Here is a 12,037-nt window from a genome sequence, read left to right as displayed (position 1 = left end):
CACCCAGTGGCGGAACCCTGGGGAGGCTACCAGGGGAAGGGGTCCATGGGGAGAGGTAGCCAGTTGCAGACCGTGGGCATACAGGTAACGGGGATTGCCTGCTGCCAAGTGAGGACAGGCAGGTTTTCCTGGCTAGTGAGGTGCAGGGACAGAGGCGGGGGGAGCATCTCAGTGTGTTGGTTTATGTCCCAAAGACACCTGCCGCAGCTAGTGGCCACCATGGTGAGTCTGGGGGGCAGGGCCAGGCTATGCAAGGCCTTACGTGCCAGGCAGAGGCGTCTGGGCTTTATTCCGAGGGCACTGGGGAGTCATGGGAGGGCTCAGAGGGAGGGAGGGCGGGTCAGAAAACCACTCTCTGAAGAAGGGAAAGTGGCAGGGGATGAGAATGTGGAGCCTGAGGCTGTGAAGGAGGCTGGGGTGGGAGCATGTGGATAAGACATTAGCATACAGGCTGCAGGGACTGGGGGCTTGCGGGGGGTGGGTGCCATCAGGATGAGGTGCAGGGCTCCAGTTTGTGTGAAGATGAGTTGGTCCGTGATGCTGAGCACCTGGACAAGGCCCATGTGCAGCCTTGGGAAGAAGATGCTGAGATGGGAGTAGGGAATGGAACACCGATACATTTAACCATACGTCGAACGTGGCCCCAACCAAACTCAGCTTCCACGGAGCCCATTCCGACTCGTCGCGAGCCTGTGGGACAGAACAGAACTGCTCCGGTGGGTTTCCGAGACTGTACATCTCTAGGAGAGCAGAAAGCCTCATCTCTCTTCCGTGGGGCGGCTGGTAGATTCAAACCACTGACCTTGCAGTTAGCAGCCCAGACTCCCGTGGTGCTTCACAATGCATTACCTAATCCTTCCACCCCCAAAACCAACCCCGCCACCGCTGTCAGCATGACTGATTCGTGTCGGGTCCTTCTTTACGGGAGCAGACGGCCTCTCCTTTCTGCCTCGGAGGCCCTGGTGGATTTGAACCGCAGACACTGCAGCCAGCAGACCAGCGCTTACCAGACAGCGCCAGCAGGCCACTAATCCTCCCAAACCCAAAGCCACGAGGACAGAGTAGAACTTCCCTGGTGGGCTTCCGAGACAGGAACGGTTCATGGGAGTAGAAAGCCTTGTTTTGCAGCTTATGCAGTAAGTAGGAACCAGAAGGGCCTCCTCAGGTTGGCTAATCTTAATAGTTCCGTGTTATGGAGTGGAGCGTCACTCAGGGAACGTTTTCTCGCGCTCCAAAGGAGCCATGGTGGTGCTGTGGGTGAGGCACTGGGCTGCAAGGCCAGCCATTCAAACCCACCAGCAGGCACAGAGGAGAAAGGTGAGGCTGTGTACGGTTCAAAGCTAGTTTTAGAAGCCCTGCAAAGGCAGGGCCATCAAGAGTCTCCATCTGAATTGTCTCGGTGGCTGTGGGCGGGGTTTTCCTATGGTCACCCTGTCCTGAGCCTAAAAATTAGACCCCCACCGAGCCTGACCGGCCACTTCGGCAGCGATTGTCCCCAAGTAAGCCCCATGGAGCAGTTCCATCCTGAAGCACACGGGGGTGCCGTGGAGCCGGCAGCGACTCTGGCCCGGGACCTCCCAGGTGGACTGGGGAGTTGGAAGCTGTCAGAGGTGACTAGTGGAGGCCCTGGGAGGGAGGGGTGTGGCCGTGGAGGGTAGGACGGAAACAGGAAAGGGAGGCAGGAGAGATTTTTCTGGAAAAGGGATGGGTCCTGAGAAGTCAAGACAGGAGTACGGGGGCCCCAGAGTGGTCTCAGGGGACCCCACCCACCCAGCGCTGGGGCACCTGGAAGGGGTGCTTCATTAGCGGTGATAAGGCTGACTGTTTGGTGGGGACGGAGAGAAAATGTGCTGGGGCAGAGACCGGGGTCCTAAGTGGAAGGGCAGGCTGAGTGGGTGTTGGGGTAGGGGGAGGTAGGGGGCTGGAGGTGGCCCTCATTCCCAGGGATGGAAGAAGCCGTGAGTGAGGACAGAGATTTGAAGACAGTGGGAAGGGCAGATGTACGGACCTGGGGAAATGGGTGTGGCTTGGCTCTGACCGGGCCTGAGGGCCCCAGTAACAAAATCACATGGCAGGAGGCAGCTCTTAGCGGGACAGCGGGACCTTCCTGGGCGGGGCCTGAAATGGGCACCCAAACCAGCCAGACTGGAAGGGGAGGGGCAGGCTGCACCCTTGCTGGTGGTGGGGAGGCACCAGGATGAGGCCGTGGATGGGGAAGACCGTCCCCAAGACAGTAAGCCTCTCCTGGACAGGTGGATCCCCCACCAGGGGGAAGGGTCCCACAGGGGCTAGGACAGGTCCACCACACCTGTGCCTGCCTCCAAAGTCTCCTCAAATCTCAGGCCAAAGGTGGCCCATGCTTCCCTTGCCCTGGAGGCTCCCCTCTAGCCAGCCTTGACTTCGCCTTCCCCTTCCCCTCTGGGTTTCCACCCTCCTTGTCCATCGCACATGCACGCCCACACGTACACACACAGAGGAGAGGCCATGACATGAGCTACTATTTCTAGAATTACTTTATTCACGAGGCGAGGCTAAGCTGCAGCACGCATGCCCCTCCCGGCCCGGCCCTGGTCAGTCGCCCCACCTCCCGCCCTGGTCAGGGTTAGTGCTAGTTATTTCACATAGAAGACAGGTTGGGGGATGGGGTGGGAGTGGGGAGAAACGAGGTGGGTTTCCTCTGCCAGGAGCTTCAGACGGCCGCAGCCTGGGCCCCCTCCATCCGGGCAGGGCCTGGAGCCCCCGTCTCTGAGAACCCCACACTGGGCAGGCGGACTCTGAAGCCACCCTCCTCCTGGTCCTGGCTCTGGGCCTTGGGGCCGAGGGACACCCGGGGGAAGCGGAACTTGGGTGACTTCTCTCCGCCAGGGGACTTGAGCGAGGCCTCACCCTCCTGTGCTCTGGATGGCTTGGAGGGGCCGGCCAGGCCCACCCTGGGCAGGCGGACCCGGACTCGGCCTCGGCGGCCTGAGGCCCCCTCCCCACCACCCTCTTCCTCCTCCTCATCCTCCTCAGGGCTTGGGGAGCCCTCCCTGGCGGCTGCCTCACCCTGGCTGAAGCCCACGCGGGGCAGCCTGAGTTTGGGGCTCTTGACCCTGACACCCTCCTCGCCAGCCTCCTTGCCTCGGGCCAAGCCAAACCGGGGCAGTCGCACCTTGAGTTTGTGCCCGGCGTCACCCTCGCCCTCTGCCACCTGGTACTCGGCGTGGCTGCCCACGGCGGGCGGTGAGAGCTCCACTTCAGGCAAGGAGAGGCGGAAGGAGTGCTCCGCCCCTGCAGAGTGCTCCTCTACCCCCTCAGCCCCCAGCCCAGCGCCAGCCCCCAATGTGGGCATTTTCAGCCTCAGCCCGCCCTCACCTGAGGCCACCTCACCCATCTGGGCCTCTCGGTTCAGCCCCACGTCCAGCTCTAGCTGGGGTACGGTCACAGAGGGCATCTTGAACACGCCCTCGCCTACAAACAACTCACCACTGGCCATCTGAGCGCCAGGCAGGGACAGGGCCACCTGCGGTACCTGCACCCTGTAGCCTGCTGTGCCCTCTGCCTCCTCGATCTGCTGCCCCGAAGGGGCACTCAGTCCCGCCTCTCCAAAGCCAGTCAGCTCCACCTGGGGCAGGGAGATGCTCAGCGGGGACATCCTAAGTGCCCCCTCCTGGCCCTCTGTGACCACCTGCCTGCTGGTGGAGACCTGCAGGCCAGAGAGCCTTACCCCACTCACTGCTGCTGCCCCCTCGCCGTGACCTTCCCCCTCTGCCCCCAGGGAGACCAACTCCACCTCCGGGAGCTTAAGTTGCCTAGCAGTGGCCTCCGGCTTATCCCCTGGGCTGACCCGCCCACTCTGAACATCTGCCTCCTTCCCCCGAGCCAGCCCAAAGGAGGGCATTTTCAACTTGGGCATCTTCATCTTCCCATCCCAAGCCCAGCCCTTGGCCTCCAGCTCCGCCGGCCCGGGCACTAGTTCTCCAGCCTCCACATCACGGCCTCTGACCCCAAACTTGGGCAGGGCGAACCTGGGACCCTTGAGCTTGACATCGACATCGGCCCCTTCGACCTTGACCGAGGGAAGGTGGGCATCCAGACTGAGCTGGGGGAGGGACAGATCGAGGGCAGGCAGCAGGCCCACCTCTCCTGCCCCTTTGGCCTCGGCCTCCATCCCAGCTCGAGCCTTGGGGAGGGAGATGGCAAACTTGGACGTTTTGACCTTAGTGGCTAGTGCAGCCCCCTCCGCCTCCCCCTTAGCCACCTTGGGCCCCGAGAGTCCAAACTTGGGCAGGGAGAACTTGGAGGAGGACTTTCCTTTGGTCTCTGCCACCTCTCGCTGTGCTTCGTCCACTGTCTCTGCTGTGGGCAGCTGGGGAGTGATGATCTCAACTGAGGGCATCTGGAAGCCCACCTGCCCCATCCCGGGTGCCACACCAGGGCCCTGGGTCACCTCCACTTTCTGTACGGCGCCTGCTGGGACCTGGCCCTCCAAGCTGAGGGCTCCTGGCAGGTCTATCTCCACCGAGGGCAGTGTGAGGGATGGGGCAGCCCCCCGGACCTTGCCGCTCACTTCTGGCTGCAGACAGGGAAGGGTCACCAACTTCCCAGAGACCTCAGCTCCTGTCTCTACTGCCTTGCCTTGTGGTGGGGAGCCCGGCTTCAACAGCTTGGGCATGGTCATCTTGGGCATTTTAAAGCCAAATTCGGCCGGCTCGGCCGCAGCCGCTTTGAGCTGCACCTCAGGAGCCTTGGGCAGCTTCACCTCCGCGGCCTTGGGGAGCCGCACATCCGGGACCTTGGGGACTTGCACTTCTGGCAGCCGCATCTCCGACACCTTCGGCACCTGCACTTCCAGGAGGGGCACGTCAGGCATGGCCATCTCGGGCATCTTGGGGAGCTTCATCTCCGGGAGTTTCATGTCTGGAACCTTCGGCAACTGCACCGCTGGGAGGCGCACATCCGGCACGGCCATCTCAGGCAGCTTCATCTCGGGGACTTTGGGCAGCTGCACCTCCAGGAGGGGCACGTCGGGCAAGGCCATCTCGGGCATCTTGGGGAGCTTCATCTCGGGCATCTTCATTTCTGGAACCTTTGGCAGCTGCACCTCTGGGAGGCGCACGTCGGGCACGGCCATCTCGGGCATCTTGGGGAGCTTCATCTCCGGCAGCTTCATCTCCGGGACTTTGGGCAGCTGCACGGCTGGGAGGTGCATGTCCGGCAAGGCCATCTCGGGCACTTTGGGGAGCTTCATTTCTGGAGCCTTCGGCAGCTGCACCTCTGGCAGTGGCACATCAGGCATGGCCATCTCGGGCACTTTGATTTCGGACACTTTGGGGAGCTGCACCTGCGGGAGCTGCACGCCAGGTAGGGTCGCCTCGGGTAATTTGGGCACTTTGGGGAGCTTCACTTCCGGAGCCTTGGGCACCTTGACCTCAGGCCCTGACACCCCAATGCCAAAGGAGGGCATCTTGATGGTGGGCAGCTTCAACTTGCTCTCCACTTCAGGGGCAGCAGGCCGGGACTCCAGGAGAGAGAGCCCAAAGGTGGGCATTCGAAGTCTGGGCCCCTTGGCTCTGGCTTCGGGGCTCCCCTTGGCCGCCTTGCCTTCAGCAACCTCTTTGGCCCGAGCCCCGAATCGGGGAAAAGTGAGACGGGGCATCTTAAGAGCCACCTCGGGTGCCTCGCCCCGGGCCTCCACTTCTGTGCCGGGCAAGGCCAGGTCCACCCCCACTGTGGGCACTGCCACATCCAGTGTGGGCACCGTCACTGCCACGGCACCTTCTCGGCTCTCCAGGCAGGGGAGGGTGGGCAGCGAAGGGAGCGAAGGCAAGGTGGGCAGCTCCACTTGAGGGACCGAGACCCCCACAGCTGTGGGTTCCACAGCAGGTGCAGCTGGGGCCGCCAGCCTGAGGGTTGGCAGATGGAGGGCAAAGCCGCCAGCTGCCTCCACTGAGGGGGCTGCCTCCGTGGGCGCCTTGGGGGCCAAGACCTGGAGGAGCCCCACCTCTGCTCCTGGTAGCCGGGGCCCAATGAGCTCCACCTGGGGGGCTGTGAAGAGGGCTCCGGCTGCCACATCTGCCTCCGCCTTAACCTTTCTGCGGGGAGGGGCAGCAGCAGCCAGCCGGGCAACCTGGGTCTCCTCAGTCACTTCGCGTACCCGGAGCCGGGGCAGCTGCAGGCGGTGGCGGGCGGGGGCAGCTGTGACCGGACCCTGGACAGTCTCAGCTTTGAGGCCCCGGCGGAGGCGCGAGAACTTAGGGAAGGAGAATTCGACGTCAACTGGGGCCAGGTCAGCGGGGACCCCCAGGGACCCAGGCATGGCCAGCTTCTTCTTCTTCAGAGGGGACAGACTCTGGATGTTCTGGGGAGAGAGGAGAGAGGCGGGAGGCGGTGGGACACTGGGAGGCCACAGGGGACACCAGGAGCCCCACCTGGCTGGCCCCAGGATGGAGATGTGCTACCGCCCTAAGACCACACCCCCGTTCCCCTGCCTGTGGCATCACTGATACGGTCTCGGAGGGCAAAGACATTCCGTTAGCAATGGGCACCCAAGACTGGCAGGTCCTGACCCAGGCTTTTCTGCAGCACCCTCATCCTAGAGATGGGGAAACTGAGGCACGGAGCTGGAAAGAAGTGTGCCATTGGGTCACTTGACAGCAAGTGACCTTCAAGCTGGCCCTCGGGATCCTAATCCTCCATCCAGGTCAGGCCTGGGGATTGCCCAGGTGTGTGCTTGGGCTGGAGTGAGTGGGGTCCCCACCCGGGGAAGAGATCAGGGAAAAAGGAAGGGGCCAGAGAGGGGAGGTTAGCGGTAGGATTAGTATCGAGCATGGCCCGTGCTCTCTGGGGCCGGGCTCACGGCGCGGAGCTGGGGTCGCCGGGGCAGTCCAGGGCCGGGCCCGGGCTCAGCACGCGTACCAGCTTGGCCACTTTGGCCCGCGGGCCCTTGATCTCGTAGCCAGCCACGGTCCCGGGCCGCAGTGCCAGGTCCCCGGTGGGCACAGTGCGCTTGAGGCAGAAGGAGACTTTGTAGGGCTCCGCGCATTGCAGCAGGCGGAGCGCATCCTCGTATTTGAAGTTGTCGAAGAACACGCGTGCGCTGAGCAGCTGGTCCCCTGCAGGCAGGGCAGGGCAGGGCAGGGGTGGGGGAGCAGGGCGTGAGCATCCCCGGCTCCGCCCCCGTCGGGAGCCAGCGCGCCCCGCCCACCCAGAGCGGAAGTGGAGTCACACAACTCTCCGCCCAGTTTGGGGTTGCTCGGCGCAGGGTCACGCCCACGATGGCCGCACCCTGTCACCGTCCCCATCCTCAACTTTAAGTTGATCTTGTTTCCATGACTAGCGACAACAGACTCAGAAAAGAACTTCTAGAAGGTTCCCTCCATCTGCCCAGGCTCCCAGACTCTTGTGGCGGCTCACTGTACTCTCTCCTTGGCCCTCTTGTCCCCAATCCCAGTTAAGGTCTGTCGGCTCACCTTCACAGCAAAATGCATTGAGTGGACCACTGGCCCCGTTTCTCGTGAGCTTGCTCCAGTCATATCTCTAGCTCCTCCTTGCTACCCACCAACAAACACCAGGACAGCTCCAGGCTGGGACCTCTGCTGCTGACTTAAATCTGATGGCCAAGCCTTCAGCATGGGACCTCCTCTCGCCATCATTCGCTAGCTTCCAGGAGGCCACCCTCTGCTTCCTGCTGGATCTCCACGCAGCGGACCTGACCTCTTAAAGGGGTCCAGTCCTTTGGAAGTCAGGTTGTCCACTTGCAGGCTGCCTCCCCATGCTCTAGAGACCCATCAAGATGCTGACCACACCCTAGTGTCCCTCTCCAGCCCAACTCTCCCCCCCCACACACACACACTCCGCTCCCTTAGAAGGTTCCTCTACAACACTGCTTGAGTATCCAGGAGACAGCAGATCTAAACTGCGTTTCTGGACTCTCCAATCCAACTCCTACCCATGTTTCACCTTTGTACACAACCAACTCCATTTTCAGGCCAGAAACCCCCCTCTCTCCATCCCACCACAGATCCACTTTGGAAGACTCTGCCTTCACCTACGTTCCCCTTTCCAAAGCCGATTCTTCACCTCCATGCACACCAGCCTGAGCATCACCCTCTCAGTCTCGTACCATCACAATTGTCTCCTGGTTGGCCTTCCTGCTTCCGGCACGTGACTGTTGTCACAGCATTTCCATACGGTCCATTCCTGTCCCTCCTCTCCTCACACCCCTTCCAGAACAAAACCCAAGCTCTTCACGCACCAGGACCCCAAAACACAACATCTAAACTCAACTGCCATGTGTCCGTTCTGACTCATGAAGACCCTATAGGCCAGGGCAGAACTGTGCTCCGTGTTTCTGAGACTAACTTTCCAAGTGGAAAGTCTCATCTTTCTCCTGAGGAGCGGCTGGTGTGTAACCACTACGCCACCAGAGCTATAAAGTCCTCCAGATATGTCCTTCCCTTATCCCTTTTTGTTCCCCTAATAATTTTCTTAAACAGTGAACCTTTATAATTTGCCATACATCTCAATGTAAGACCACATAGAATGTAGATCCATCCAAATTCTTATTACATTCTGCTTGGGTTTTCTAGCCTACCTGGTGGTGGTGTGGAGGACTAACCGCAAGGCCAGCAGTTGGAAACCACCAGCCTCTCTGTAGTCCTCCCTCAAAACTCACTGCCACCAAGTGGATTTTGACTCCTGGTGACCTTATAGGACAGGGTGTAGCTACCTCTGTGGGTTTCCCAGACCAACTCTTTACATGAGTAGAAAGCCTCATCTTTCTCCCACGGAGTAGCTGGTGGATTCAAACTACTGATCTTGTGGTTGGCTACCAGCCCACCGCATAGCTGTCACACCACCCATGCTCCTCGTCTACACTTATTTGTCTTTTGTCACTGCTGCAGCCCAAGCACCTAGAACAGTGTCTCATAATAACCTCAGAACCAAACACTGACATGAAGTGATTCTGACTCATAGCTAGAACTGCCCCAGCAGGTTTCCAAGGCTGTAAATCTTTTCAGAATCAAAAAAAAAAAAAATCTTGTCTTTCCCCTTCGGGGCAACAGGTGGATTTGAACTGCTGACCTTGTCCTTAGCAGCCCCATGAGTAACCCACTACGCCACCAGGGCTCCTCGGTCTGGAAATAGAAGGTGCTTAATAAATAATTGTTGCATGCATGAATGCCACGGCCTCATCTGTTTTCTAAGTCCTGGCTCACTCTCTGAGCTCCCCTCCCAACCTCATCCAAGCTGTTAACTTCACCCCTTCCCCCTGACGGGCAAGTACAGAAACAGCTAAAAGGTCCGGCCGATCTGTCGCGGGAGAAGTACGGCCAGAGCGTTGCTCAGAGACAAAGGTGTTGAGACTTCGTTTGACATACTTTGGACACGGTTCCAGGGAAGACCAGTCCTTGGAGAAGGACATCACGCTTGGTAAAGTGGAGGGGCAGTGAAAAGGAACAAGATGGATTGACCCAGTGGCTGCAGCAACGGGGCTCAAACATTGTACTACTGAGGCTAGCGCAGGACAGGGCAGTGTTTCATTCTGTTGTCCGTCCATAGGGTCTCCGTGGGTCAGAAGCGACGGCGCCTCCCACCACCGCCACCTCGTGCTGACTTTACCGCGAACCGCTTAGCTATGTGTTTTCAAATACTGACTCAGAATAACTGGCAGAAGTACGTACCAGAATGATTGCCATTTCAGAGATTGAAAAAGAAGTAGGCAGAAAAAAGATCATGAGCTAGTCCATGGGGCATCTGGGGCTGGACTCCACTAGAAACCTCGATTGGCACATCCGCACAATCGCCAAGCAAAGGAGAAAGAAGCTCAAAACCCGCTTCCAGCCCTTACGGGTTAAAGCTTAACCCAACCCCGCCTCCTGGCCGCCGGCCACGCCCACACACCCCTCAGCCAGTCACCGCCCACCGGCCCTCCTAGCCACGCCCCCAGGCGGGAAGTCACGCCCATCGGAAACGCCCCCACCCACAGGCCCCGCCCACCTTCCTGCAGGCTGAGGCTCCGCGCCGCCGGGGAGTCCTCGCGCAGTTCGCGCACGAAGATGCCCTCCTTGCCGCCGCCGGCGACGTTGATGCCGCTGACCCCGGTCTGCGCCTCGGTCTCCACGATGATCTCCACCAGTTCCGCCCGCCTCAGCTCCTGTGGAGGGCCCGAGGGGTCGCCATGGGTCGCTGGGGCCGGGGCGCGCGCCGTCCGAGCCCGCCCCCGTGGCTGCAAAGCGACTGTCGCGGGCAAGCGGCCGGGTGCGCGCCGAGGTTCGCGCACCCCTGGGGGCTCAGGTCGGAATGGCCGGGGTGATGGGGCGCGGTCAAGGTCCGCTAAGGAACCTTGGTCTGCGCCACGGCAAGGCAATGGGGTCAGTTCTGCTCTGTCCTAGGGGCCCCGCGAGTCGGAGAGATATCAGAGCTGTGGAGTCGGTGCGGACTCTTAGCGACCCTGCAGGACAGGCCTGAGCTGGCCCCTGTGAGTTTCCGAGACTGACACTCTGTGGGAGTTAAAAGCCTCATCTTCCAGTTGGAGGTTTTGAACTGCTGACCTGGCGGATCGCAGCCCAACCCTTAATTAACCACTATGCCACCAGGACTCGCACTGGCGACGGGAAGTGACGAGACCCAGGGGCAGGGCCAGTTGGGGAGGATGGGGCTGGAGAAGCAGGCCCCTGACTGTAATGGAGAAAGCTATTGAGACTCTGGGCGCTCCTGTGTGTGCAGGGGCCAGACCATCGCCCCTGTCTTCAGAGGAACCACCCGTGGGCTTCAACCTTCCAACTTGTGTGACCCAAACGGGGTGGCAGAGATGTGTGGAGGAGGCCAGGACGTGCAGGGCCAGGAGGGAGGGGACAGACTCAAAACTCAGTGCCATCCAGTCGATGCTGACTCAGAGCGACCAGCGACCTTATAGGACAGGACAGAACTGCCACGGTGGGTTACAGAGTCTGTCACTGTTAAGCAGAGTAGAAAGCTCTTTCTTTCTCCCGTGGAGCTGCTGGTGGTTCCCAACTGCTGACCTTGCAGACCCTAGCCCAACGTGTAAGCATTGTGCCACCAGGGCTCCTAGGAAGGTGCCAGGGGGCTTTAGAAAGCCCGTGGGAACATGGAATGCAGTTAATCTCATTTTCCCACAGACATTTTTTGAAGCACACCCTCAAATAGTCTACAGGCAGGGCTGAGCCTTGGGGAGTGCACAAGGGGTGGGGTGGGAATAGGATTCTGAAGAAAGCACTTTTGGGGTTCGGGATGGGGTGTGAGGGGGAGACTGGCCTCCCTGGAGGCCTGATGGATGTGAAACCGCCCCATTGTGGACTCAGTGACCTTGAGGCCTGCCCAACGCCCACCAGAGAGGGAATCCAGTGAAGTGGGGAGGATGCGTGGGTAGTGAATGGTGGCCCAGCAGACGTGGCATTTCAGGCATTTGCTGTAAATGGTGCCGCCCTGGCCCAGGCCCAGCAGCACTGTGGGGTCCACACCAGAGCTTCCCAGAAGTGGCAGTGAGAGACCTGGCTTCCTCATCTATTGGGGTTCACAGTCTGCTGTGTGTCCCTAGGGGGGAACCTTGCCCTCTCTGGGCCAATTGCCTTGCTGTCCGATTGGATGACCTGAGCATACTGGATTGTAAACTGACACCTGCTGGAGGCTGACTCCGGGGGTGGGGGGGATGGGGGGGAGGGGAGGGATCAGGTCTGGACTAAACAGATGCACCACAGTAGTGGCTCCAGGGGGACAGGGACAAAGTTGGAAGGGAAAGAGGAGTAATGGAGAGCGCAGCAGAGAGCACACAGTAGGACCACCATCACCGCCTCCCTTTGCTCAGCAAGCCCTGGGCTAAGCACTTGGAGTGTGGCCTCTCCTAGCATCCTTGCCACGGTCTTAACTGGCCAGAGAGGAGGACGTTGAGGCCTAGAGACGTGACTTGCCCACTTGTGACATTATGGCCACACAGCAAGTAAAGCATCTGGCTGCCACCACAGGATTTTGGTCCCAGACCCCCGTAAGCCATCTTGTAAGCAGTGGCCTTGAGTTTTTGCCCTAGCCCCCTGCC

At 60.2% G+C, this 12,037-nt stretch overlaps 1 protein-coding gene across 1 annotated transcript in view; it reads right to left on the bottom strand.

Annotated features, from left to right (window-relative positions):
* Positions 1-2,556: 2,556 nt before the first annotated feature.
* PRX (periaxin) overlaps positions 2,557-12,037 on the bottom strand; it is a 17,356-nt gene continuing 7,875 nt past the window's right edge. Inside the window, exons 5-7 of the mRNA XM_075537241.1 lie at positions 9,982-10,138; positions 6,898-7,094; positions 2,557-6,340 (exon numbers count right to left, since the gene is read on the bottom strand). Coding sequence (XP_075393356.1) covers positions 2,690-6,340; positions 6,898-7,094; positions 9,982-10,138 — 4,005 coding nt within the window. The 3' untranslated portion in view covers positions 2,557-2,689. The remainder of the gene's footprint in view (positions 6,341-6,897; positions 7,095-9,981; positions 10,139-12,037) is intronic.

Source organism: Tenrec ecaudatus, chromosome 18, assembly GCF_050624435.1.
Source record: "Tenrec ecaudatus isolate mTenEca1 chromosome 18, mTenEca1.hap1, whole genome shotgun sequence".
Classification (NCBI taxonomy): Eukaryota; Metazoa; Chordata; class Mammalia; order Afrosoricida; family Tenrecidae; genus Tenrec; species Tenrec ecaudatus.
This window is presented reverse-complemented; position numbering and strand designations above follow the sequence as displayed.